Source organism: Mustela nigripes, chromosome 6 (assembly GCF_022355385.1).
Source record: "Mustela nigripes isolate SB6536 chromosome 6, MUSNIG.SB6536, whole genome shotgun sequence".
Lineage (NCBI taxonomy): Eukaryota > Metazoa > Chordata > Mammalia > Carnivora > Mustelidae > Mustela > Mustela nigripes.
Window position 1 is genome coordinate 9,010,614 of NC_081562.1, and position 27,893 is coordinate 9,038,506.

Consider the following 27,893-nt stretch of genomic DNA (forward strand, 5'->3'; position numbering starts at 1 on the left):
AGAATTTCTTTCTTTCTTTCTTTTTTTTTTTTTTTTTAAAGATTTTATTTATTTATTTGACAGGCAGAGATCACAAGTAGGCAGAGAGGCAGGCAGGGAGAGAGGAGGAAGCAGGCTCCCCGCTGAGCAGAGAGCCAGATGCGGGGCTTGATCCCAGAACCCTGGGATCATGATCTGAGCCGAAGGCAGAGGCTTTAACCCACTGAGCCACCCAGGCACCCAAAGAATTTCTTACTGAGTGAATGACTTGGGACCCCAGAAGCATTTCTTGGGGGCAGGGTGGTTACTGAACACCAAATCCGAGTTGAATATCCAAGCTAGAGTCAGCTCTGTCCTTCACTGATTGTGTGACTTTTGTCAAATTATTTCCTCTTGGTCTGAGGGTTTGTTTTCTCTGTAAGAGGGGACAGACAGTATGGGCCATAATCCCTTGTCTGCAATTCTGAAATTAAAAACTTAAATCATTTGATAGCAAAAATCAAACTGATCTGAACTCTTTAGGCAGCAAAGTCAGCCTGGCACTGATGTGAAGACGTTTATATTTATCTCACTCCATGAGAATATATATATATATTTTAACAGAATTAATGTGTTTCATTAAAGAGTTTGGGGAGGATTACATAAGTGTGTGCACCATATTGCATGATTTATTTAAAACATGAAAAACACTGAGTTTGGAAACACATCTGGCCCCAAAGATTTCCAGTAAGGGACTGAGGACCCATCAGCGCTGCCCCTCAAGGGATGGTGGGAAGATTAAAAGAATTTTTTTTAAAACAATGGTGGGAGCAATGGCCGGGCCCAGAATCAAACAACAGGACTGGGTGGAATGGAGGTGCAAAGTGATATATGGGAAAGAATGTGGGTGCCCTCACACAGGAAAAACAGTGGAGGAGTAGCCAGTTAAAATAGAGCCTTGGGTGGCAGCCACGGGAGTTAATGCCTAATCCCAAGGAACCAGCACCCAGCACCCAGCAGTCCTTCAGTAAGAATTTCTTTCTTTCTCTCTCTCTCTTTTTTTTTTTTTTTAAAGATTTTATTTATTTATCAGAGAGAGGGAGAGCGAGAAAGCAAGCACAGGCAGGCAGAGGCAGAGGGAGAAGCAGGCTCCCTGCTGAGCAAGGAGCCCGATGTGGGACTCCATTCCAGGACGCTGGGATCAGGACCCCAGCGGAAGGCAGCTGCTTAATCAACTGAGCCACCCAGGCGTCCCTCCCAGTAAGAATTTTTAATGTGAATGACTTGCGACCTCCTTGGTCTTTTCAGTGAGGGGGTTACTTTCATAGGAAGTAACAGGATATTTGATTCCTTTTTTTTTTTTTTTAAGATTTTATTTACTTATTTCACAGAGAGATCACAAATAGGCAGAGAGGCAAGCAGAGATGGGGGGGGGAGGGGAAGCAGGCTCCCTGCTGAGAGCCTGATCCCACGACCCTGAGAACATGACCTGAGCCGAAGGCAGAGGCTTAACCCATTGAGCGACCAGGCGCCCAGGACATTTGATTTTTTTTTTTTTTTAAGATTTTATTTATTTATTTGACAGACAGAGATCACAAGCAGGCAGAGAGGGGGGAAGAAGCACGCTCCCTGCTGAGCAGAGAGCCAGATGCGGGGCTTGATCAGGACTCTGAGATCATGACCTGAGCCGAAGGCAGCGGCTTAACCCACTGAGCCACCCAGGTGCCCCGGACATTTGATTCTTAAAAAGATTTGGGGAGGCAAGCCTGGAGGCAGGGAGAGCACTTAGGAGCCTCCTGGGTCACGGAGGTGGGAGGTAGGGGTGTAAGCAGAGATCAGCGAGGGTCCCCGAGGCAGAAGGGCCAGGCTTCGAGGTTGGGCAGCTAGCCAGAAGCCCGGCCACAGCAGCTGGACACCGGGAGAAGTGGTTGAAATGAGGCTTGAGGGACGGCACGTCCGAAAACAATGCATTAACGGCAAGTTGATCGTGGAAGCGGCTCTGGATCGGGAGCCAGGAAACCAGGCTTTCGGTCTTTTCTCTCCAACTCTGCGCAGGTGGCAGCGGGGCAACTCGTCCCAACCCGGCGTGCCCGACAAATGGCAACACCGCGGATTTACTGAGTGGGACGGAAATGGGACACCACGTGCGAAGACGCGTTGTAACTGAAACCCGCAGCTGGGTTATTCAATCCTGGAGGTGACTGCATTTCACATGAAAAAAGACACAGCTATTTAGCTTCAGCGTAACGGCGTCTTCCAGCACTTTTGGCAGCTACCTGAAGTCCCACAAGCCAGCCACCGCGTCCCTATTCTTGGCCAGAGTACGAAGTTTGAGCCCAGTCGCTCGCCGTAGTCTCTAATCGCCGCCCCCAAAGGTGACGTCCCGCTCAGAGCAATCGCTCGGCGAGGATGAGCATGCGTGGAAATGACGGCCCGATCCCGCCCCATGACCCGTCGTCCACCGCGGGCGCGCGCTCGTACGCCGGAAGGGGCGGGCCCAGGTGGGGCTTTATAAATGGCTCGTCGCGATAGTTCCGACCTCTACCGGCAGGATTCGGCGGCGGAATGGTATGTGTTACTAGGGTGTTTTTCTCGTTGTTGGCGCGGCGGTGCGGCTCAATCCGTGGCCCATCGGCGCCATCTCAACTCGGCGGGCGCCGGGAGCCTGTTCCGAGAGCACGGGGGTCTTAGCGAGATCCCCAGCGAGGCCTATTTTCCGAAAATCCGGGAGGCCGGGGACCTGGGGCCCGCGGGTCGGCTGGCGAAGGCCGGTGGGGCGGGCTCCGGTTTGGAGGTCCCGAGCCCGGAAATTTTCGAGGCACTGATCACTTCTGGGTCTCGAGCTCACCCATTCAGTGTTAATCTAGATGAGAGTCCGCGAGCGCGTGGGCCAGGGGGAGCTTGAGTGGGGGCGCTAGGCCCTTCCTGTGCTGACCTCGGAAACCAGCGCGGGGTTGGGGGGGGAAGCCTGGGCTGACCTGGGTGGCACGTCGGTGCCCCACGTAAGGCCTCTGGAGTTCCCAGGAACCACAGATGATGAACTCACTGACGGGCGGACAGAGGCTCCGTGCTGATTGTCAGGTTCTGATTTGGCTCTGTCGAGTTCTAGGGGCCTTCTGGTGTCCGTCCAGCCGGGGAGCCTGTGGTGTGGTGGCCTTTGCTACCCAGTTCTTGGTCCCTGCGCCCGTTTTGTGCTAATGTGGCCTTGACAGCAACCTGTGAGGTCATTTTAAGGACATCACCTGGTGTGCTTTTGTCCTGTTTAGAGAAGAAAGGAGAGGCTGGTTTTTTGGTTACAAAATGAGGTTTTGAGGCAAAGGTTCAAGGCATTAAGGGTCAGTGACCCATCTCCGAACCCAGCCCAGCACGTAAGCATGTAGGCTGAGCTACTGGGTTTCTGGTGTGGACGCCGTGTGGCGGCAGACCCTTGCACCACTGAGGCAAGCCGGTCATCCGACGTGAGCTCCTTAAGACAAGCTTGAGTGCTGACGTTGACCCTTTTCTCGCAGTCTCACAGGAAATTCTCCGCTCCCAGACACGGGTCCCTGGGGTTCTTGCCTCGGAAACGCAGCAGCCGGCACCGTGGGAAGGTGAAGAGCTTCCCCAAGGATGACTCTTCTAAGCCTGTTCATCTCACAGCCTTCCTGGGCTACAAGGCTGGCATGACTCACATCGTGCGGGAGGTGGACAGGCCAGGATCCAGTGAGTACAGGCAGCCCCCTTCACGCTGGTTGGGCGTGGTGGTGGTGAGGAGCTGAGGGTGGGGTGGACTGGACTGCGGTCAGAAGAGGGCAGGCTGGCCTCCTGACAGAATGGAAGTCTCCGTTAGGATTGGTGACTAGTGAAGGCTACAGGTGGCTGGCATTACTGCTTTAGTTGGGGGGGGGGGATGTATCGAGGTCAGGGCATTACCTGAGTAAATTATTCCGGCCAAAGTGTGCTCTAATGAGTATTTGTGTACCTTAACCTGAAAGCTTTAATGCTGCCCATGTCTCTGGTTTATGAAGTGCAATGGAGAAAAAAAAACTACTCAGTAAAACAGCACTGGTTCCTGTACTTTTTTTTTCTTTTTTAAAGTACTTTTTTTTTCTTTTTTAAAGATTTTATTCATTTATTTGACAGATCACAAGTAGGCAGAGAGAGGAGGAAGCCGGCTCCCTGCCAATATGGGGCTCCATCCCAGAACCCTGGGATCATGTGCCCAGCCAAAGGCAGAGGCTTAACCCACTGAGCTACCCAGGTGCCCCCCCCCCCACGGTACATTCTAATGTAGACATCGAACACCTACCTTGTGCTCAGATCTGTTAGCACATCCCTTTATATGTCGTACTTGTATTATCTAGGCAACAAGGAATTTGCTTTTAGAAAGATTCATGATAGGTGAGAACTGAAGCGTGTATTAGAGTCCTGGTATTTTTTGAGTTAGAATTCCAGTGCGTGGTAAGGACAGGTCTGGGAGTCCAGACTGCTGATAAGGGGCCTCATTTCTGCAAAGCTGCCTGTTACCGAAGCAGGTTGTCCTCTTGAACTAAACGGGCATTTCACATTTCTGCAAGACATTGTGGTTCCTTGTTGGGGATTCTAGCCATCCCACTCAAGTCTGACCCCTCTCTTCTTGGCAGAGGTGAACAAGAAGGAAGTTGTGGAGGCTGTGACCATTGTGGAGACCCCACCCATGGTGGTTGTGGGCATCGTGGGCTACGTGGAAACCCCTCGAGGCCTCCGTACCTTTAAGACCATCTTTGCTGAGCACATTAGTGATGAATGCAAAAGGCGCTTTTATAAGAACTGGTAAGGGACAAGGAGGCCATGCACTCTGTGTCAGCAGGGAAGAGAGTAGCGCTCTGTAGCTGGGGGAGGGCTGCTCTGGTGTCTGGTTTAATTGTTGCCTCCTGAACAAACAGTTCTGAGGGCACACCTTGAGCACCTCTGGACCTTCATGTTCATCCTAGTTGGTGCTGGCTGAGGACTCAGTATTCAGTGTTCTCTTAGTTGCTAGGAAGTATTGGGACTCTGATTAGAACCTGAGAGAACAGTGTGACTCCCCCCGTCCTGCCCGGGAGTGTGGTTGGGTTAATGGCTCAGCCGGAGCAAGAATTAGTGTGTATTTGAATGCTTGTGACTTGCATTAATTTTGTGGACCTCTGCTCAGCTCCGCTCGGCTCTGCCCGATGAGCTCCATCCAGGCTCCGCTTGCCGGTGGAAAAGGCTCCTTAGAAGCCGGCAATGAGCCCCATCCCCAAGTGGTGCCAGTGTGCCTTCCGCTCACCCCCTGGAGGGGTGATGAAGGCCTGCACCCGGCCCCCTCCCCAACTCTGCTCTGCTCCTGAAGGCATAAGTCTAAGAAGAAGGCCTTCACCAAGTACTGCAAGAAGTGGCAGGATGATGATGGCAAAAAGCAACTCGAGAAGGACTTCAACAGCATGAAGAAGTACTGCCAGGTGATCCGGGTCATCGCTCACACCCAGGTGAGAACTCAGTGAGGGGCACAAAAGGTGGGCCACTGCCCCACTGCCCATTATCAGGTGCTTACCTAGGTACCTGTTGAGTTAATCCTCAGCCCGAACTGACTTTGTCTCAGGATTTTAGAGGGGTGGTAAAACCGGTTCCGGTTACTTGTCTGAATGGATGGGCCAGCGAGCCTAGTGGGGAACCTGCACTTCCCTTGGTTTCTGGGGGCAGGGGAAGACCAGGTTAAGACCATCTTTGGTCTGAGGAGGCAGTGCCTAGTGCCTCCAGTCTGGTGTTGGTTTATCTGTTGCCAGCAGAGGGCGCCCTGTTTCTATGGGCTTTGTATTAAGGAAACTGCCCTATTTTAGGAAAAGCAGTGGAAGGAACTGGTGAGTCTTAGATGCTGTGAATTACCTAAATGAAAACAGTAGTCAGTAGTGAGATGTTGGCCATTTGTGCTTAAATCTGACTTCCTGTGAACTGAATGAGCCTTTTCTTGACTTGGTCAGAGTTGCTCTTGTGTACAGTTGTTCTGAGCCGCCATCCTAGGGTTTTAGTTGATTGCTTAGTTAGATTCAATTTCCCTGTGGTTAGCTGTGACCATCGGCTCACGTTTGTAGTAAGCCCATTACTGAAGCTGAAGAAAGTTCTGTAGGACAGTGCTGGGCTGTTCTAATGAAGTTTTGCCTTGAATTCTTTTTCGCCCTAATCTTTGCAGCTTTTGCCCTTGACTGAGGTTGCTGTTCTACTCTCCCACAGCGTAAATGCCTTATTGACAGTGAGTAGGCTAAGGTAGATGGCCAGGATAAACCAAGGCAGTACCCCAAAGGGACCGGCCAAAACACTGATGATCAGGAATGTGGGGCTTTTTGGTCCTAGGATTTGTTTCCAGTCTGCTTGTGTTGGCGTGGCCCTTACATGTCTGTTAAAGGATCAGCTCATGGTGAATTTGGGCATCAGAATTGAGAAGGGGACTTGTACCCAGTGGGGAGTTAGGACACGGAAAAGAGTCTTTTCATTTTTGCCAGTAGGGAGACAGGAGGTTCAGAGTTGCCAGACTTCCCACCCTGAGTTCCCTTGCCATGGAAGGAGAGCTTGGAGCTCGGGATCTGAGCTGTATTGATTCCCTCCTAGATGCGCCTGCTTCCTCTGCGCCAGAAGAAGGCCCACCTCATGGAGATCCAGGTGAACGGAGGCACAGTGGCTGAGAAGCTGGACTGGGCCCGGGAGAGGCTGGAGCAGCAGGTGCCTGTGAACCAAGTGTTTGGGCAGGACGAGATGATCGATGTCATTGGTGTCACCAAGGGCAAAGGCTACAAAGGTGAGCTTTAGAGTGACCCAGGTTGTAAAACTCAGAGGTTTCAGGGCCAGATCTTTGAGGCTGTGGAATGAGCGTTGGGCACATGGCCTAAGATTCCAGAAACTTGCTTCACTGCCTTCTGATAACAGCCCTGTGGTCAGGTTGCGGGGAGTGCACAAAGGAGTGGGGGAGATCCCTCACTGTCCGGCTGAACCCTCCCCATTGGCGCCCACTGCAGAAGGCAGAGGGTTCTGGGAAGTTGGGCGGGCCTGTGCTGGTGAGGAACTTGATGGATGGGGTGAAATGCACATGGTCCCTGTCTAGTTCAGGGCTGATTCTCCAAGACCTTGTTTTACAGGTTGAGAAAACCTGTTCTTTATGTCTGGGCAGGTGGTCAGCCTGAGGACATAGGAGTGGGGAGAGGACATTAAACCCACCCGTTCCTCAGATTCAGTGGCTGTCAAATGCTGTTCTGTGCATGTACCACAAATGAGTAAACTCCCATCAGGCATTCAGCAGGAAAGGGGCTGATGGCACGAGTGCCAGACGCCCCTGTGACAAGCTCACATCTCCTCCAGGTGTCACCAGCCGCTGGCACACCAAGAAGCTACCCCGCAAAACCCACCGGGGCCTGCGCAAGGTTGCGTGTATTGGGGCTTGGCATCCTGCCCGCGTGGCCTTCTCTGTGGCTCGGGCTGGGCAGAAAGGCTACCATCACCGCACGGAGATCAACAAGAAGGTGAGGTGCCAAGGGGGCCCCTGTGAAGACAAGCGGGGAAGGGAGACACAAGCCCTTGTGGGAAGTGCGGTTTCTGGTTCCTGTTGGGGCTACTGTGGTGGGGGCGCTTCTGGAATGCGTATGGATCCAAGGTGCTCATCTGGTCTGACAGGCATGGTTTGGATCTTGGGGTATGATCTGTAAGGTGCCATCGAAGGAGGTTGTGGTTCAGCTAACTCCCAGAGGGACCTGGGATTGGAGTTTGGGGGAGGCCTCTGCCCTGGTTCAGCCAAGTGGCAGGCTTCTCAGGCCCAGCCAGCTTCCTTTGGTCCCCGGCCTGGGGTACCCCATCAGTAGGACTGGTAGCTGCTTTCCATCCAGAGCCCTCTGCCCTCCCCTGAGCTGAGGTTTTATTTGCCCCCGTTGGCTGGCCTGCCGTCTAGGGCCATGTATGACTGTGCCCTCCCAGTGTTGAAGGGTTGTTCCCCCTTTTAGATCTACAAGATTGGCCAGGGCTACCTCATCAAGGACGGCAAGCTGATTAAGAACAATGCCTCCACCGACTACGATCTGTCTGACAAGAGCATCAACCCCCTGGTGAGTAATGAGAGCCGTCTTCTCCAAGCTTCCAAGTTCTTGGCTCTGGCAGGATTTTGTGCCAGGCCTCCCTTGTGGGCTGGGACCCTAGTGCTTTTGGGTCCTGGCTGACACATGGAGGCTGTTTCCAGAGTCTGTTAACTGCCCTGCGTAGACCGCACCTGGTTGTCTGTCACTTGGAAATGCTGGGTCTTTAGTCCAGTTGTTGGGGCTGATGGGTGAGAAGTGGGGTCTCAGGCCCAGCTGTTCGGTGATGAGGCTCTGGAATGAGCGCTGGGCACAGCGCCCGAGTCACACTGCGGAAACATTCCTTGCTGCCTTCCTTCTGAGAACAGCCTGGTGGTCATCAGGTGGCGATGACCACCTTGAACTTGAAGGGTCTTTAGTGTGTGTCGTCTGAGCGATCTCTGGTCCCGTGCTTTATCTGACCTGACCTTTGTTTTTCCAGGGTGGTTTTGTCCACTATGGTGAAGTGACCAATGACTTTGTCATGCTGAAGGGCTGTGTGGTGGGAACCAAGAAGCGAGTGCTTACGCTCCGCAAGGTGAGGCTGGGGCCCTCTGCGTCAGGGCGGGTCTTTGTGGAGGGCAGTGCAGAGGAAGAGGGGGCTGCTTGCCGCCCCAGCAATGGCTTTGAAGTCCTGGGAAGAGGAAATTCCCTGTCTGGCGTGCTCCAGCGGTTCGCTCGGGGGCAGGAGGAGGAGATCCTTGGGGAAGCAGCCAGCCTGGAGGGGCTGCGGAAGGGGCTGATGGAGGTTGCCGGTCCTCTGCTGAGGCAGCCTGTGAACCAAGATGAGGCAGAGGAAGGCTCGGCTGTTCGTAACTAACCCTTCTCTTTTGGCCTGTAGTCCTTGCTGGTGCAGACCAAACGGCGGGCCCTGGAGAAGATCGACCTTAAGTTCATTGACACCACCTCCAAGTTTGGCCATGGCCGATTCCAGACGGTGGAGGAGAAGAAAGCGTTCATGGTGAGCCGCCTGGCTGGCTAGGAGAGGGGGGCTGAGCTTGTGCCGACTACAGAGCCCACACAGTCTCTCATCCCAGTGGGGTGCAGGGTAGTCTTTGTGCCTCGCTGCTTTCCTCCCTCTCACCTTGCCCTCTGCCCTCTCTCCACAGGGACCACTTAAGAAAGACCGAATTGCAAAGGAAGAAGGAGCTTAATGTCAGGAGCAGATTGTGTAGCTGGTGGGATCTCAATAAAAACTATTTTCCAGTGACGTCTGCTTCTGGTTTTCTTCCTGGTCCCGGCTGCTGCCACCGTGGCCACAGGGGCCTCGTGTTCTTTGAGAGATGTTGCCCTTGGCCTCTGGCTTCGCTAAGGGTCTCCTCCCCCTACCACCCCCCACCCACTTGTGTGGCTCAGTGCCCGGAGCCCATGGGGTGGAAGGGCAGCACGAAACTGCCCTGGTCTGCCCCGGGAGCAGCAGGCTTTGTGTAGATGCGTGTGTCCCCGCGGAGGAGGTGTGGTGCTGGCTCTGCTGTAGAGCTCGGGTGTGTTTGCACAGGGTGGGTGGCAGCCTGGCTGGAGGGAGGCAGTGGGGATTTCATGTTCCTGTGGTCTTTGGAGTTGCCGATGGGCATGGCAGGACCAACCCTGGTCGGTTCAATGGAAGATTAATTCAGTCACTAATCCACATAGGCTTGGGTTCCAGTGCTGGCTTGTTTGCCACCAGTGACACTGGGAGAGGGTGGGCTTGCCTGGCAGAGGCACCTGGGCCTGTGAGGACCCAGGGGTGCTGACACGGGAAGGGGCCAGTTGAGAGCTATCACAGGTTGGGGACATGAGCGCACCAGTGAGATTCAGCCAGCCGGTGACGCTGTTGGGCCCCTTTTCCCATCTGGGCTGGGACTGTTCAGCCTCTACCCTGTGCTCTCTTGGCCAGCATAGGGGGCATCTACTGTCCTCTGGGCCTGGGCACCTGTGATGCTGCTGAGCGGTTGGATCGCTCCCAGCTCAACACCCAGCCTTTGATTTCAGCCTGACCCGCTGACGCCCTTGAGACCAACTAGGCTTCAACCCTGGTGTTTGAGGTGTCCGATGCTCTTGTAGACTCGGTGCCCATCCTCAGCCCTAGCAGCCTCACACAGCCTCTGGTTCTGTAGTGTGGTCTGCCTCAGCCCTTGAGGCTGCAGCCAGGGCAGCTCTGGGTGCTCCCAGCCCAGCTGGGGAGCCACTGGCCACCTGGTTCTGGCACCCCGTGCCGTGTTCACGCTAGCTAGGGATGGGTTGGTGTGGATACCAAGTACATTCGAGGTGGCCTGAGACCCTCTGGTTCCCAGTTAGCACGGTCCCCGCAGTGAGTGGGCTGGAGTACTGATGCCCAGGTTGGAAGCCCAGAACAGGTTGCTGAAGTTAGACAAGGGTCCTGCTTTTTGACAGGCAGGGTGAGGTCTGGCGTGCACAGAGGAGTCCCAAGCTGGGGACCCTCCCATGATGTCTGACGCTAGCATTTCTGGAGCCTCTTCTGGGCTCTGGGGGGAGTGGTTCTCAAAGCTGGCTCTGGGCTAATGCAGAAGACCCCTGTAGGCCCCCACAGTGCCTCCCCAACCTTGGGTCCTTGGGATTCCGGAGCGGCTTGGAGCTGCACTTCAGGCCCTGGCCACCAGGGGGTGGGTGGGCAGCATCCTGCTGGAGGGCCCCAGGCTTTGGGTGGTGGTGACATCTCTCCCTCTCCCTCTTCCTACTGGGCTCTCCGAACCAGGATTCCCTGCGATCTTGGAGGTCAAACCCACAGGCAGAAGGGGTCAGGACTTGGTCCAGGGCCACCAGAGGTGCCAGGCATCTCTGGCAGAGGCAGGCATGGGACCTGGGCTCTACCTCTGTGGGATTCTCTTGGCTGTCTCCCCACCCAGTCAGTTGGTAATGGCCAGAATAATGGGATGTAGGGTCCAGCGGACAAAGGCTCGCTCCTAAGGGGAGGAAAGCATATTCTGTGTGCCCCCAGGCTGACCTGCACACAAGCCTCCCACGCCACAGAAACACCTCCAGGTGCTGGGGTCACCACTCCCTTTCAGAAAAGGGAGTCTCCACCCACGTGACATGTACACAGCCCTTTTCAGGGGCAGGTTTGCTTGATAGGAGCGAGCACTTGGCTGTTGACCCTCCCATTCCCATCCTCTTTGTTTCTGCCTGCCTCTGGCCAGTGAGTGACCTTGAGCAGTTCTAAGTCCCAGCCTCATTGGGAGGGGTGGGGGGGGGACACACATCACACTTACCTCCTTGGTGTCAGTGGGACCAAATGAGCAAGTCCTCCCCAGCGGGGGGCACAGAACAGCTGGGGTTGTTAGGACAGGAGGAATAATAGGGTTTCCTGGGGGTGGGCGGGCAGCGGGAAAGGCCAACCACCAGTGCGTGGGGTCAGCTGCGCTCAAATCCTGAGCACCTGCTGCAGAGCCGGCACTCCTCCAGCGGCTGGGGGAGCAGTGGGGAGCTCAGTGGCCCTTCTCTCCAGAAGCTGATCTAGGTGGGCACGCAGATGGTAAACGGGAGTAAACGAGGCAGTTTCAGTAGTGACGGATGTGGGGCCGGCTCAAGTCAGTTAAGTGTCTGCCTTCTGCTTCGGTCATGATCCCAGCACCCTGGGATCGAGCCCTGTGTCAGGCTCCCAGGGAGCCCATCTCCCTCTTCCTCTGCCTCTCCCCTCTGCTTGAGCTCTTGTTCTTTCAAATAAAGAAAAAAAAAAAAAGCGATGGATGCCATGAAGAAATAAAACCAGCCAGTGGGCTGCAGAGCAATGGGGGGCCGTTATGAGACAGTGTTAAAAATCCAGCCCGAGTGAGTTCTACAGAGAGGACCAACCCACCCCTGGCTGAGCAGAACAGCAGGTGCAAAGGCCCTGAGGTAGGGGAGGCTTAACATGCTTGGATTCGCACTCCTAAGGGAGGCAGGTCCGTGAAGGGGACTGGCCAGGGGCTGGCATAGAGTAGATGCTCAGTAAATGTGCCCTGTGTCTCGGAGACATGCCCATGCCCGTGTGTGTGTGTGTGTGTGTGTGTGTGTGTGTGTGTGTCTGTGTCTGCATACCCCAGCCAGGGGTCTCCAGGCTTTGCTGTGGGCCTGCGGTGGGTGGGGCCGCCGTCTTGGTCTCCTGCAGTCTGTGCCTGCTGTCTGTCGCCATGCCCTTCCTGTCACCAGAGCCCTCAGGCCTTGCTGGAATCCTGTGGTGTCAGAACAAGGAGTCTCATTCCATTCCTCCTAAAAAAAAAAAAAAAAAGAAAAAGGAAAAAAGAAAAGAAAATACCTGCTGAGAATTTCTGAGCAAGTGGGAACAGGGAGGTGGTGGGAGCCACCATTGCCTTAAAAGGCAGGACAGAGCCAGTGACTTTGCTGAGCTCACCTGGGGATGGCCTTGGAGGGGGCGGGGTGGGGGGGACCTGACTGCGCCTCCTGAGCTCGCCCCCAGGGTACTCTGCCCCCTTCCCCCCACCCAACCCCAGAGCCTCACAGACAGTTTTGCCAGCAGAGGCCACACGGCTGGGTCCTCTGTCCTCCTGTCCCCAAGCCCCGACCCAGCCCTGGGAGCCCACCCTTGCGCTCCCGGTGGCCTCGCCCTCCTCCCATGGGCTCTCAGCACGCAGCTACTTGTCTGAAGCTCCATGGGTCTCTGCCTGCCCTCCATGCGGTGTCACACTGCATAGGCTGGTATTCGAGGCTTGCCAACCTCTCCAGCATCACGTCCCCTCCCCTGGGGCCAGACTCCTGGCCCGCTCCCAGGAGCCCAGGGAGCTTCCCCTGCCCCTTGGCCAGTAAGTGCAGAAGCCTGGGTTGGGGCGAGACCCAGACTCCGTAGGAGGCAGGAAATAACAGCCCTGGGCTTGGAAGTGAGTGAGGCGGCCTCCAGGAACCCAACACAACACAACAGAACTGTGAACACAACAGAACTCCAAAAATGCAGAATCCTGACCATGTTTCGACCATCAGTCTCATGGACCTGCGACACAGCTAGGCCCAGGGCCCAGGCTCCGCGGCCCCCAGGGCCCACAGTGAGCAGCGCTCCCTTAGATGTTGCCTCTAGGGGGCACTGGCCGGTGGGGACAGGTGGCACTAGCTGTGAGTACCTTATTCCATCCCGGCAAGGTCCTGAGTACTTTACACACAGAAACTCGGTCTTCAGGATCCGCCCTTGCGCGACTTCCCTTTTTACTCCATTTTGCAGAGGCAAAACAGGCTCAGAGAGGCTGGGCAGCTTGTCTGAGGGCACACAGTGGATAAGGGGGAGGGCTGGGATTTGAGGCCTGGCGATAGGAACTCATTCGTGCCAAGGCTTGTGTTAGACCCTCCGAAGTACTTCAATCCTTACAACTACTGTTCCCATTGTACAGATGGGAAGCTGGGGGGCTGGAGACATTCAGGGAATTCGGCGGGGTCACAGAGCTGGGCTGTTCTCTGCTGGGCATCTGACACGCTGTGTCCCTGCGGGGTCGTCACAGCCCTGGGAGCTGGGAGCCACCGCTCCTGTTCTCACTCCTGTTTTCACAATGAGAAAATACGAGCTGAGTAATGGACCCTCACGTGGGATTCTCCGGAGTGCCGAAGGAGAGGTTCAAACCCAGGATCCAGGACCTGAGTGCCCGCCTCTGCACCGCAGTCTGGAGCAGGTGCCTGGAGGCTGTAGGTGAGGAAGGGGCCGGGCAGCATTTCCCAGCAGCACCGGCAGCTCTCATGTCCCTTTGTCCCCTGGCAGCCACCCCTACCCCTCGACTCCCAGCGCAGCCCTTGACAGATGGGAGTGCGGGAGATGCTGCTGCAGGTCTGCGGCAGACAGGTGGACCCCCTGGCCCCCGGGCTGGCCTCCGGGCGCCCAGGCTTCATATGACTATGGAGAAGTGCCTCCCTGCCGCCCCGCCTGCCGCTGGAGCCCCAGCAGCACGCAGAGGAAAAGGGCTCCGAGAGAGGACGCTAAAGATAGCCGGCTCACCACTTCCCCATCCTCGTGGGCCACCACCTCGACCCCGAGGGCTCTCAGCCAGCCCCGGCCCCATGGCAGGCCACTCCTCTGGTCTCCCAGCCACAGGCACAACACAGGGACCCGGGCAATGTTCATCCCGGGAAGACCTCCGGGCAGGGGCGCCGGGTAAGACAGGGATGCACCTTGGGCCACTTAGAAAGTCCCCTCGACAGGAGGCAGGATGCTGTCATCACCCTCGTTTGAACCCCCGACACACCGCGACACTGACACAACCACACCATTCCATCCTGGCCAGGCCCGTGATCACACTGGTGTGACAACCCCGAGGCCCACTAGGACACACACTGCCCATCATCCGTCTGTCTGTCCATCTCCTCTGGCTTGCCAGTATTTACACCAGGGAAATCCGTAACCACCACAAATCAGGGCCTTTCTCCCAGAGAGCTGGCTGCCGAACATTTGCCAGGACACCACCATCCTCAACCTTTGGATCTCCTGCCGGCCGAACCCAAGGGGAAGCCAGCAGAGATGCTGGGTTGAGGCTGTCCCCAGACGTCACCCAGACGTCAGAGTCCTGAGGCCCAGAGCAGGGGGTGGAGGGTGGTTGGAGGCTTTGGAGGAACGAGCACAGGGATCTGGTTCTGGGCCTAATGCTTTGCTCCTGGGACCAGCACTATCTAAAGCCCCAAACATTTATAGTCAATCAAAGGCCGGCCGACCCCTGCTCAAAAGCTTTCCATGGCTCCCCATGGCACAATCGCCTATTCGTATGTCAGACACATTAGGAACCATGTGTTGGGCACCTTGGTGTGCCATTCAAGGCTCTTCAACATTTGGCCCCAGCCTGCCTTCCAGCTCATCACAGGCTGCTGTGTCTCGGCAATGGGGGACCACCGGAGTCGTGTGGCCCCGGCCTCTGACTGTGCTGTAATGGCCCCCACAGGAGACACAGGAAAGAACTGGCCAGGGCTGGATCCTGGTTCTTCCTCTCCAGTGCCGTGGCAGCCCTCTGAGGGCCACAGCGAAGATTCGACGGGACCGGGTGGAGGACGTGCCCTGCCTGGCTCCTGCCCTGAGTCCTTGCTCAGTGTCCGGCCTGCGCTCCCAGTCAGTAAATACTGAATGTGCGACCAGGCAATATTGCTTCCATTTCACAGATGGCAACACCAGGGCTCAGAGAGGGCCGCTGCCCCACATGGCTCTGCCTGTTCTGGTCCCCAAGGACCAATAAGCCGGAGGTGACAAGTGACCTCTCCAAGGGCCAAATCAGTCACTAGCTCTTGGGGGTGACCTCTGAGTGGACTTGTTTCATGGAGACTTTGACTTCTGGAGTTCAAAGCTTGGCTTTCGTCTTTAAAATCTGATCAACAGCACAAACCTGGAAGTGGTCTGAAGGGCCAGTGGCCTGAGAGGCGCTAATGGGAAGTGAGGCCTCCCCGGGGGATGAAGGAGCTCTGGGCACCCGGGCCGCCGAGCAGTCCCTCTGGTGATACGGAGGCCGCCCTCACGTTTCCTTCGGTCTGGGTGAAAGATCGGATAATTCATTTATTTTTTAAAAATTTTTTTAAATTAAAAAAAAAAGATTTTATTTATTTATTTGACAGAGAGACACAGTGAGAAAGGGACCACAAGCAAGGGGGGTGAGAGAGGGGGAAGCAGGCTGCCCGCTGAGCAGAGAGCCCGATGCGGGGCTCTATCTGAGGACCCCGGGATCATGACCTGAGCCTAAGGCAGATGCTTTACAACTAAGCCACCCAGGCATCCCAGATTAATGACTTAAAAAAGGCAAGTAGTAAATCTGATTTGCTCAGGCCGCAGGGCCTCCTGGACAGCAACCAGCCTGGCGATGGTGGTGGCCCAGCTCCTGTCCCTGCTTCCCCCGAGGCCTGGGCTTCCATTTCCTCCTCTGAAGCTGGGGTCTCAGGGAGGGATGACTTCTCAGCGCCCTTTCAGCTCTGAGGCTGGGAGTCAGAAGGCCAAAGGCCAGTGCAGAGTGAGGAGGGGGACTTCCCTGGCTGTAGCAATCAGGGAGGGCTTTCCGAAAGAGGGAGGCTTGCGATGAGCTGTGAAGGCTGAGCAATAACCTGCCCACAGTTCACCTCAATGGAATGGATTGTTCTGGAAGGTGGGGAAGCATAATTCAAAGGAACGAGCTTCTGATAGAGAAATGTCAGGCACAGCAAGAAGCAATTTGGGGAGAGATTTAGATGGGGGTCGTGGGGAGGTCTTCCCTGAGACCCTCCATTGCACCAGGGGCCCCTGTTCTCCAGACTATGATGGGGCGGGTGGGTTCGGGAACGTTAACGACCTTGGTCCATCCGCGCACTGTGTCCCAGGCACCACATCTGGCACTTGTCAAACATTGGCTCATTTACTCCTCCCATCTACAGGAGGCAGGCGCGAAGAGGGCACCCATTTCACGGAAGAGGAACCCAGGCTTGACCCACAGGCTCCTCTGGGCCCCTTTACCTGGAGGAGTGAACAGGGAGGAAGCCTTTCATAGAAGCAGGTGGCTTCTGCATAGGCGGCTCCCCACCAGGAATGCTTTCCCCTCTTTTCTGCAGAGGGTAGTCCCAGCTTGCCCTTCGAGGCTGGGTTCCAAAGTCACCTCCTCCTGGAAGCCTCCCCAGACCCTCTTCCCACCGTCTCAGCTTCTCGCTCACCGCCACTCACGACGGCCATCACATTATCCATTCTTGCTGCTTTTGGCTCCATGTCCAATTCTCAGCCAAACGGCAACCTCCTTGAGTCAGGGGCTGTGTCTGTCTGCTCTGCTCCTCTCGTGCCCGGTGCACCCAGTAAGCGCTGAGCACATAGTAGGTGTTCAATACAATAAACACCTTTTGAATAAGCAGCTGACTGAACGCGCGAATTGAAGAACGAAGCGATTTTGCCAGAGTCACCCAGATGGTCATGGTCGCGTGGCCGTGGTGGAACCCGGGGTTGCCTGCGCTCTGACTGGCTCCCCTGCTTCCATTCTGGAGGCTCGTGTCTCTTCTCCGCTTAGCAGCCAGGGTGATCCTGTTGGAGCCCCCGTCGAACGACACCCCTCCCCGCAGTCTCCAGTTCAGAAGAGGAGCAGGGCTGCGGGCTGCGGGCTGCGGGCTACATAAGGTGAAGGAGTTTTATTCCGCTAACGTGTACACTTAAAAATCCTTAAAGTGGTAAATTTTATGGGATGTGGATTTTACCACAGTAATAAAACACTGTGCCTCTCTTCTCAGCTCCAAACCCTGCATAGCTCCCACCGGATGCAGACAGCAGCCCGCGTCGCCCCAGTGCCCCGTCCCTGACCTCACCTCCCTCTCTCCCCATACTCCTGCGTGCCACACTGGCCTCCTCTCTCTGTTCCTCTGTCATGGCAGGCACACTGCTGCCTCAGGGCCCTTCCACCGGCTCTCCTCGTGTCCTGGAATGCTCCCCCTCTAGAAGTCGGCAGAAGTGGCACTTTCCCCGCGAGGCCTCTCTCAATCACCGTAGTAACAATTGCAGCCCGCTCGCCCCATGTCCCCCCGCGCCCACCTCTTCCCTTTCCCTCGGCGCTACCCCTTGCCACCATAGGTAGAATGGTCTTCCTCATCACGTTGACTGTCTTGACCTTATTCTGGTCGTCCTGCTCCAGGTTCTAGGGAAGCCAGGGAGGGAAGGGATGTGGTCTGGAGTGCATGAGACAGAGAGGAGAACCCAGGGGCGGCCACAACTTCCTCAGAGCAAATTTAGGAAAAGCTGAAGTGAAAAAGGCTTGGACAGCTGAGGGCTTCCTGCAGCCGGTCTCGGGGGGCAGGGGCAGGCGGGCGTGTGTGCGCACATGCGCGCGTGCATCTGGGCGCGTGGGTGTGCGTCAGTGTGCAGGTGTGCATATGTGTGTGCCTGCATTCACTGAGCATGTGCGTCTGTACGCACTGTTGCGCACCTGTGCGTTTGTGCATAGCTGAGCTGCGCATGTGCGTCTGCACACACGTGTGCACCTGTGCGTGTGTGCATAGCTGAGCTGTGCATGTGCGTCCACACACATGCGTGCACCAGAGCATGTGTGCACATGTGAACTGTGTGTGCGTGTGGGTGTGAGAGAGAGAGAATGAGAGGCGTTGTGTGTCTCTGGGTGTGGATGGTGTCTGTGGGGGTCCTGTAACAGGGGACTGGCCTTCTTGGGGTCTCAGTGGGCTGAGCTAGGAGGTCCTGGACGCCCCAAAGCTGCCAGGCACTGTGGGGCCGTCCCCTGCCAAGGAGTGAGGGCAGCAGAGGGTAGTCCAAGGTGGCCCAGAGGAGGCCTGTGCCCCTAGCAGGTGGTCTCAGCTGAGGCCTGGGGGATGAGGGTTGGATTGTCGGGGCGGGGGGTGGGTGGGTAAGGGGCTCCAGGGAGCAGGGAGTGAGGGAGAGAGATGACCCGGGGCGGCTGCCAGGAACTTGGTGAGAGCTCTGCCCAGTGGGACCAAGGAATGAGGCCGCAGGACCCCTGCCCCGGAAGTGCCTTCCTGCCTTTGTCGGGGCAGCGGGGAGCCGTGGTTGGTGTTTGAGCGGCGGCATGGAAGCTTCAACCCAAGGCTTCTGGTTCCAGGACAATAAGGGGAAACTACCATAGCACCAGGCTAGAAAGCTGAGACGTTTCCCCACAGAATACCTAGAAAACATCATCTGTAAAAAAGCAACAACAACACAGAAGTTAGAGCACACTGCTTGGCCTGGAGTGGTAAAATCTTAAGGAGCATAGGGGCTCAGGAGAGCTGATCTATAAAGACTTCCTAGAGGAGGAGGTCCTGGAAGTGAGTCTTTGTGGAGGGAAGGAGATTGCTGTGGCGTGCTGGGCGACTTCGGGCAAGTCACTGCTCTCTCTGGTCTCTGGTCCCATCTGCCCTGCCTGGGCTGACCCGGGCCCCTCCTCGGCGGCTCTCTCAGCTCTGACATTCTTCCATCAGAGAGGAGGACCATGGAACCTGCCAGAGGTCATTCAGGTTCTTGGTTTAAACAGAGACCCCCACCTGCCTCGGTTTCCCCTCTGCCCTGGGTGAGCCAGGGAAGATAATAATGTTTGATTGTCAAGGACCTTGCATGCCTCAGGGGCCAGATGCCAAGGATTGTTTTCCATTCCTAGGAGGGTGGGCCCTTCCTGCCAGGAGAAAATTCCAAGCTCTGGCAGCCGGGGAGGGGGTTGGTCCTGCCACCACCCCCTGTGACCACATACCCGCCGCCCAAACCTGGGGCACCAACGGCTTTCTTTCTCTTCTTCTCTCTTGGCAAAGGTACCTGCCCAGGGCCCAGAGGTGAGGTCCTCAGCTCCTTTTGTTTGCTCAGAAGCGCCCTCTCCCTTCTCCTCTCCCTTCCCGCCTTCGCTGTTCAGACCCAGAGACACAGCTCCAAGGCAGGAGCCAGAGGAACGACCCCCACCAGGGCCGGGCTCATTCCCTTACGGGATGTCTGTGTGTCTGGCGGGTGGGAAGATCGCGGGCTGGTGTCCTCTGGGACAATGGGACTTTTGTTTGGGAATCTGCTTCTCAGAGCCCGCTCGCATTGTGCCCTAAATCCATTTCCATGGTTATGATCTTTGGTTGTGAGACGCTGCGTTTCTGAGATTATTTGGTTATAAGAACCTTGGGCCTGGAACAGAAAATGTTCCAACATTCGATGGCCTTGGAATTTGCCGGTTGTAAGAACCCGTGGCGCTAGAATTTTCTAGTTCAAAGGCTCTGTGGTTCTGGAAATCTGGATCCAGCTGTCTGGAGGAGTCCCAGTGTCACACCATGGGTTGCCGGTGCCACGGGAGCTTGGGTGGGGGGGGAGCCTGAGGAGGGGGTGGCGGCAGGGGGCGCCGTGGCAGGCCAGGTGCACCAGCGTGGGCGTTGGCGGCAGCTCGGGCGCTGACAGCTGGGCAGGGGCTGCTGCCCGAGCTCTTGATACCTGGCCTTGACCCAGGACCAGGAGAGGATGGAATGGGACAAGGGGAGCCAGAAGAGGTCAGGCTGAGAACCTTCTACAAGCTCTGCCACCTCCTTCCCTCCTGGGCCTCCCTCCTGGTGCCCACTGAACTCCCAGGGGCTGAGGGTGCTGAGCCCGCCTAGGGCCGCTCCTCACGGAATGAGGGGAGACTCCAGACAGAGGGAGGGAGGGGCTTTGCCAGTCCCACAGAGGGCAGGGACAGCCCCAGGCACCGTCCACCTCTCGCCCGCCGCTGGTCCAGGGCTCTTTCTCAAGGGCTCATGCTAACCGGCCGCTCAGACACCCCTCTTCTTCCTTGGACGTATGGTGTCTGTTCACAGGCTGAGCCCCCCACCTCCCGCCCCTAGAACGCTGGCCATCCCGGATCTGCCCCCTGCCAAGAGTCAGGAGTTTGACACCAGGGGGCCTCAGTCTTCCCATCTGGGCACGGAGGTGGCCAGCTCTTGGCCCTTGGACCCCGTCCACGTCCACTCTGCCCGTCGGCTGCTGTGGGACCCCACCCCCCACACCAGCCCTTCCCCAGGCTCCCCCTGTAGCCCCCCTGGCTTCTGTGAAGGGGCTCCCCGGGGCTGCCGGCCCCGCTTTGGCATGCTCCCAGCAGGCTCGTGGGAGCTGGAATTCGGAGCAGTCCCCGGCGTGTGCGCACGGCCTCCCGCCTGCCGGGGCACCTCCCCTGACTAGGGGCCAGGCATTCCTCCCGCTGGCTCCCAACAAGCCCCCGGGGAAGAAGGAGCTGTGGGAAGGGGCAGGGAACATACTGGAAGTCGGGGCTGAGTGGGGGGTTGGGAAGGAGCCCCGGCCCATGGACACCCAAGGTAGGACAGGCAGGTGGAGGGAGAGACCCGACGTGGCTGAGCTCCGACCACGCCCTCCCACCTTGTCTGAGGTCCCGTCATGGGCGCCAGTGATGACAGCTTTAGCGGCCTTCTCTGCCCTTATATAGATTGGTTTGCTGATTCAAACGTCTACTGAGCATCTACGATGTGCCAGGCATCGTGCTAGGGGCTGGGGACACAGCCACGTGGGGCAGGGACAAATACAGGTCAACATTCTGTGCAACGACAGTGGATAAACACGGATCCCATCTGAGCTGGGCTCCTGTGAGCTCCTGGAGGCAGTGGTTCCTCCCGAGCACGGCCCCCTCCCATTGCTCTGGCTTCTCCTCCGGCCCTCACCCCGCAGGGTTCTGAGGACTGTGGCCCTTGGCTGGGCACAGCATTGTCCCAGGGAACACAGCCAAAGGGCAGAGCACTGTGCTGGGTTCCTCCCAGCATGTGCCCTTCCCTGGCTAGGTGACCTTGGGAGAGGCGTTCCTCAGTTTCCCTATCTGCAAAGATGATTCCCCCGGAACCAGAGGCAATGGGCGCCCACCCCAACAGCCTCTCGGTCTGGTTTCCAAGGCACACGAGGGCCAGTCATGCTCCAGGGGGCTTTGGCTGCTGATGGGGTGTTGTCCCAGGGTTTGTGACGTCCTTCTAGCTGCTTCCCTGGCCCCGCCTCGGCTTGCCTGGTCCTCCAGCTGTGCGGCCCAGAGCAGTGATGTCACTGCTGGGGAGACGGTGACCTCAGGTGGGGGTTACCCTGCCCCAGGCTCCTCTGGCCTGTCGCCAGCCCTGCTTCGCCTGGGGAGCCTTCACAGTTTACTTTGCACTCCGGACGCCTCGCAGCTAACCCGGACCCTCCGCATGGGCTAGACCCTCGTCGGGGCTCGAGTCAGGTCTCTCTCAGCCTAGCTGGCAGGACCAGAGTCCAGAGGGCAGAGCAGGGACGTGTGGCCCAACCCTACCCACTGTGTGGCCTTGGGCAAGTCACTCTCTCTCTCTGGGCTTCAACTCCCCCCCTGAAATACAGGTCAGGTTGGCGTGTCAGTGGAGAGCAGGTGGGGGGCCTGACCCAGAGCATGTGGCTCTGGGTCTGTGGCAGGGAGAGGACTTCCGTCGTGTGGATCTTTCCAACGTGCCCCTACTCTCCAGCCTCAAGGGTGCCAACAAGCTGACGTTGCCTTCATCACCAGCCTGTGCTCAGGGGTCTCTCCCGTGTCTCCAAACAGAACACCAGACCCCCCCCCCCCACAAGGTGTCTCTCTGGTCATCCCCAGCTCAGCAAAGGACACCACTGCTCACTTAGTTTGTTAAGCTCAAAACCCACGGGTCTTCCTCACTGCCCACAACACCACGGACAAATCTCCCATTGGGAGCAAAAAGTCACGCACACAAAGGAGCCTGGGGCCATGGCTGCACGTGCATGTGTGGGTCAAGGAGGGGAGAGGCTGCAGGATGGTCCTCCTTGGCGGTGGGGGTGCTGGGTGCTGACCAGAGGAGAAGACGGGAGCTTCTCGGGGCCAGAAGCGATCTGGCTCTCGATTTGGAGCCCATTTTCCAGGTATGTTGAGTTAAAACTTCTAGTCATCAGTCTCGATTCTTCTTTTCCCTTGGCTACTTCGTACCGCGGGAGACCAAAATCCCAGCTGTGGTACACCTTCCCATCTACACGGGGCAGGGGTGTGGAGGGGTGGGCGGCTGCTGAACCAGGAAACACGGAAATGTGTTGTAAATCGAGAGCAGGAAGAGGTGGCAAGGAAGCCAAAGGACACGGCCAGGGAGTGAGCCATCAAGGGAAGGAGTCATAAGGCTCCTACGAGGTGTTTCCGGCAGGGACAGCATGTGTCAGCACCCTCGGGAGGGAACCAAGGACCGGTAGACAGATTGGCACTGTCGTGGGTTAGAAGAAGTCACCGTGGGGGCTAGGGAGAAAGAGAAAGCAGAAAATGGAGATCAGAAGTTGTCATTTTAGCGGTGGATAAGGGAGGTTGAAATATTTGGGGGCTGATATTTTAGATGGAAGGCCCCTGGTTTAATGGCCGGCAGAGCCCCTACTATGTCCCCAACCTGCATTTACTCCTCCACCTGGAACACGCTCCCCTCTCCCCGACGCAGCCCGCGCCCTGTGTCCCAGCTCCCGGCTGCCTGGCCTGGATCGTGGGATGGGGACCCGCGTGAGGGACGCGTGAACGTCTTTGATGACGGCCCTGCCTTTGTTCACCACAAACACACCCTTGCTGTGATTTCTTTGGACTCCTCTTTCCCCCTGGATGTTCTCTCCGTGCCGCCCACCAGGCCTGCTCTGTTCCAAGCTGTTCCCTGCAGGAGGTGGAGGGCGTGGGCTGGGACTCACGACCTGGGCTAGATCTCATCTCGGTTGCTCCTCGCTGGGTGGCCTTGGCAAGCGCCTTCCTTCCTGAGTTGGCTTCCTGGACTGTAAAATGGGGATATTCACACCCAGGCAGGGTGACGTGAAGACAGGGGTCGCCAATGGGCCAGCAGAGGCCCGGCCTGAGGGAGGAGCTGTGAGCTGGGGTGTCCAGAGCCTCCCTGGGTAGAGGAGTTTGGAAGGGGAGTTCTTAGGGAAGAGAAATGCATGGGGGTTTGTGTCCAGGGATTTGAATTTTGGCCTGGGTGACTTGGGGTGAGTTGCCTTCCCTCTCTGGTCATTGCTTGGCTCCCTGAGAGCTGGTGTGGCTGCCCTTTGGGGGGCTGTGGGCTGAGACAGGGGTGCTTCGGCTTGTGGAGCCCGCCCCCCCCCGCCCTGGCAACAGGAGGGTGTGGGGTGGTGTCGGAGGCCGGGGGCAGCGGCAGCTCAAAGTGTCTAGGGCAGACAATGGGCACTGTGTGCGGGGGAGCGGGGTGGGGCGGCGTGGGTGGCCCGGTGGCACCCCAGCAGGAATGTGCTGGCCTGTCTGGGAGTGTGAGCCCATCGCTTCCCTCGTGGCCTGCTCCCCCACCGTGGCCTCGCGCCCACCCTGCCACACGTGGTTCGGCGGAGCCTGGAATGGCCAAGGAGGGCCCGGGCAGAGCGGGAATTCCTGGGTCCCCATTCCCTGCAAGCCTGAGCAACCTCCCGGGCCTTGGAGGAATGGTGGGGGCGGGCGCGCAGAGCTTCCCGTGCTGTTGGCTCGCTGGGTGGCCTTGGGCAAGTCGCTGCCTCCTTCCAGGCCTCAGTTTCCCCATGTGTATAAATAGTCTCTGATGGCCCTGTGGGGACATTCTTGCGTTAAAACATCTCTCGTGGCCCCATCACCTCCCTCTCTCTGCCTCCCTCTCCCTCCACAGAGTGGGGACTTGGTCTGTCTGGGTCAACCATGTTGTCCCTTGGCCCAGAACAAAGCGTGGCCATGGCTCCGGCTCAGTAAACATTTGCTGAATGAAGTCATTTTCATTATCATTCGGATCATTTTCTGGCTTGCCCCTCCCCCCGCCCCCCAAGGTCCTTTCTCTGCACTTCTCATCCTGCCTGTCCCGTTGTCCTGTTCGTGGGTTTTGGGGACAGCGGTTTCTCTTCCAGCAGCTTCTAGTGGGTTCAGCTGATGGGAGGGTGTCTGTCCCCTGCTCTCCTCCTCCAACCAACAACCCCCCCCCCCGCCCCGCTCCTGTCCGTGTGGCTTTCCTTCCTGTCACCCCCTCACTGGCTCTCCCCCTCAGCCCCTCCTTGTCCCTCTGCTCTGGGGACACTCTCAGCTCCTCCCCTGCACCTCTGCACAGCTCATCTGTCCAGCTCAGAGTGGCCCTTGTCCAGGCTCGCTTCTCCTAACACCCCTCCCAGCTCTGCTTCCTGCCAGGACGCTGCCCCATGTGTTCGTTCTAACCTCCCAACCACTGGGCCAGCATCTGGGTGGCTTTCATGATCCTCATTTTAAGAGGTGAAAACTGAAGCCCAGAAAGGTTCTGTGAACAGCTCCAAGCCTTGAGACCGGGGAAATGTCCAAGTTGGAACCCTGGTCTGTTACTTTGCCATCAGGGGCCTTGGGTCTTGGGCAACACTTGATGTTCAGCTTTTCTGATGGCCACAGTGTTAAAAGCTTGGGATGCTCGGGTGGCGTGCCCAGCAAGAAATAAGAGCAATCAGTCCTGCTTGCTAGCTCCTTCCGGCCAGGCCCCGGGCTCTGGGCCAGCGGGTTGGAGCAGGCGCTCCTCCGCTTCTCCCTGGGGCCGGGCTGCGGGGAATGGTGGCTGGGTGGGCCGGGGACGGCTCTGCCAAAGCCTGCAGTCAGGGCAGGAGGAGTCGAGGGCTGGGAGCTTCCCTGTCTCTGTCTGTCAGTGGGTCATCTTTGTCCTACAGCCCGGGGAGCAGACGGCCCCTCCCTGGGGAACTCCCCGGTGAGCCCAGGGTCCAGACAGCCTCCTGAACTCCCAACTCCTGAGGTGGCCGCTGGATGACTTCATGGGCCTTTCCCGATCCTGAGTCACCACTACTCGCTCAGTGACCCCTTGGGCACCTTTGGAGGGAGGAGGGGGGCGGTGGGGCTGGTGGGGAGGGCTGGTCTCTGTTACCTAACGGTGCAGGGGAAGGAGTGGGGAGGAAGGCTGTGCGGTTGTCTCTGGTGTGCTGTATGAGGGGGCATCTCAGCCCCTCTCCGGGGTCTCAGGGACAACATCACCCCCTCTGGGGGGGTGCATCTACATCCCCCTGCCCCCCATTCCAGCTCGGGCCTGGGAGAACTGACCAGCTTGGGGCTGTGATGTGGCTGCCGTACAGTGAAGGGACGGAAGCATCCTTGTCTGTTTCTTCCCGGCTCCGCCCCCAACACAGGTGTGAATCAGCCCAGATGAGGAAGCTGACTCACCTTCCCACCTGGCCCTGGAGAAAGGGCCACTTTCCCTTCCCTGGGGGTTGGAATCAAATTTGAATTTGACTGTTAATTGCAGAAGAGAGTGACTCTGACCCTGGGGGTGTGTGTGGGGGGCAGACATAACATAAGGATTTAGGGAGTCAGGTCCCTGAAGGAAGTCCCCAAGCACCTACTAAGTGCCAGGCTCTTGGCATCCTCTTGGTAGACATCAGCTTAGAGAATCCTCAGGCCAACCTGTCGGTAAATACTATAGGTTTGCAGATAAGGAGACTGGGGCCCGGCACCTGGAGTCACTCACGTTAGGTCACACTGTCCGGGGAAGTGCCCGTGGACAGAGATCGGACCCAAGCCTGAGAAATTTGTTTCTGGAGGAACTTTCTGACCCCATCTTATACTCCCAACCCTCCACTGAGAGTTCAGCCCTGACTTCCTTTGAGACCAAGGGAGGTTGGGAGGGGTGGGGGGTACAGAGCCAGATCCCTTCAAACACCCCCCACCTGTGTCACAGGGTCCAGGGGTCACCAGGGAAGGAGTGAGCTCCTCCTCTCTGCCTCCAACACGGGTTAAGTCTTCTCCCCAACATTCTGCTGTTGTTAATTTTTAAGCAGCCCAATGATTAATTAATTACCAAAACCCATGGGGGCTCGGTTGAGTGCACCTGCTGCCTGGGACCAGGGCGTCCTCTCCGCAGCCCCCTGTCCCCCAGCCACAGTATGGGGAGAGAGATGCACAGGTGAGGCCTGTCGGACTCCCCGATGCAGATAGGGCAGCCCTGTCACGGCTGGGGCCAAACCCGCTCTGTCCCGGGCCCCAGCCGCAGCATGGCCTGCAGATGGCAGGGGACAGGGTCTCTGGAAGAAGGAAGACAGAGCCTGAGAGGCCAGGCAGGGGGAGAAGGGCTGCTGGGGCCTCCTCCTGGCCTCAGTTACATAGGGTCTGTTGGAAGCTTCTGTTGGAAGCTTCCCGAATCTTTGTGCCCTTGGTGTCCAGCATTGCACTGGCTCCAAGGACCTTCTGAGCCTGTCAGGTGCCTGCTGACTGGACAGGACAGGACAGGCCCAGGGTGGGTTCTGACCCCTCTACCCCTTCACCAGCCTGAGCCTCAGTTTCCCTCATTTGCCTGACTGTCCTGCTTGCCTCCTGGGGTGCAACCGAACAGAATGATTCTCTAGTGGAAATGCTGGGGCTGCAGATGGTGGATGTAGAGGAGGTATGGGGGCAGGAGATTTGCTGAGAAGCAGTAGAACAGGACACAGGACTCCTAATTCAGGAAATGATTTTGGCCAAATCCTCCCTTCTCTTTGAGTCTCTGTTTCCACATCTGGGGGGCCAGGGGCTGGGATCAGTGAATGCCCAGGACCTGGCGGGGGGGGGTCACTAATGGGTGAATGGGTCGTTGGTGCCATGAAGAGACTCTGCCCACCATCCCCTCCCTGTCCCCAGCTCGTCCCAGGGTGCTCAGCTCAATCCCCCAGGGGGTGCTGGGCTGTGAATGTCAGCAGGTCTCTCCACGGACATGGGGACGACCCATTATCCAGATCTCTGAGGACCCCAGGTGACTTTCAGCCGGTCCTCCAAGCATGTGGGAGAAACATCAGCCCCGTTCATGGTGACCATTTTTACCTCATTTCTCAGGCCTCCCTGAGAGCCCAAGACCCTGACCCCGGGAGGCAAGGGGTCTTTGAAGACACGTGGTCTTTGCGTTTTTTTTTTTTTTTTAAAGATTTTATTTATTTATCAGAGAGAGAGGGGGAGAGAGCGAGCACAGGCAGACAGAATGGCAGGCAGAGGCAGAGGGAGAAGCAGGCTCCCTGCCGAGCAAGGAGCCCGATGTGGGACTCGATCCCAGGACGCTGGGATCATGACCTGAGCCAAAGGCAGCTGCTTAACCAACTGAGCCACCCAGGCGTCCCGGTCTTTGCGGTTTTAGAAGTTCTTGAAAATTAAAAGGAAATAACACAATTAATCCGTAAATCCATAAACACACTCATCATAGGAAGGCATATTGGCCTTCCCACCCTGTCGGGGATCCGCCGAGTTCCCCCACAATTCAGGTCCGCCCAGAACCTCTGAATGTGTCCTTATTTGGAATAAAGTTTTTTGCCGATGTACTTGGAATAAGGATTTCAAATAAGATCAAAGCAGGATTGGGTGGGTCCTAAACCCACCAAAAGTGTCTTTGCTTCAGAAAGAACAACATTTGGAAATAAAGACACAGGAGCAAAGGAGACATTTAAGACAGTAGCAGAGACGGAGGGGACCAGGTAACAGGCCACACGGGCTGGAGCCACCAGAAGCCGGAAGAGGCCGAAGGGATCTTCCGCTGGAGCCTTCGCGGGGAGCGTGGCCCCGATGACACCTTTGTTTCAGACTTCCGGACTCCGGGACTGAGGGCGCCAAG

The 27,893-nt window shown here is 57.1% G+C and overlaps 1 protein-coding gene and 3 non-coding genes across 4 annotated transcripts; all 4 read left to right on the forward strand.

Moving 5' to 3' along the window:
* Positions 1 to 2,424: 2,424 nt before the first annotated feature.
* Positions 2,425 to 9,240, forward strand: RPL3 (ribosomal protein L3). The gene is made up of 10 exons (XM_059401983.1): positions 2,425 to 2,526; positions 3,468 to 3,660; positions 4,581 to 4,749; positions 5,291 to 5,426; positions 6,544 to 6,730; positions 7,288 to 7,448; positions 7,923 to 8,024; positions 8,473 to 8,568; positions 8,872 to 8,991; positions 9,140 to 9,240. Exons 1-10 carry the CDS (start codon positions 2,524 to 2,526, stop codon positions 9,182 to 9,184), a joined length of 1,212 nt encoding a protein of 403 aa, XP_059257966.1. The 5' UTR covers positions 2,425 to 2,523; the 3' UTR covers positions 9,185 to 9,240.
* Positions 2,987 to 3,050, forward strand: LOC132021028 (small nucleolar RNA SNORD43). Its single transcript, XR_009405208.1, has one exon. It is a non-coding gene; the product is annotated as a small nucleolar RNA SNORD43 (small nucleolar RNA).
* On the forward strand, positions 5,236 to 5,290 carry LOC132021046 (small nucleolar RNA U82P). Its single transcript, XR_009405224.1, has one exon. It is a non-coding gene; the product is annotated as a small nucleolar RNA U82P (small nucleolar RNA).
* Positions 8,267 to 8,360, forward strand: LOC132021042 (small nucleolar RNA U83B). The gene has a single exon (XR_009405220.1). It is a non-coding gene; the product is annotated as a small nucleolar RNA U83B (small nucleolar RNA).
* Positions 9,241 to 27,893: the final 18,653 nt, after the last annotated feature.

Coding starts and splice junctions, on each gene's coding strand:
- RPL3 (XM_059401983.1), top strand. Junction 3,661..4,580: donor GGTGGACAGGCCAGGATCCA/GTGAGTACAGGC, acceptor TCTTCTTGGCAG/AGGTGAACAAGAAGGAAGTT. Junction 8,992..9,139: donor AGGAGAAGAAAGCGTTCATG/GTGAGCCGCCTG, acceptor CTCTCTCCACAG/GGACCACTTAAGAAAGACCG.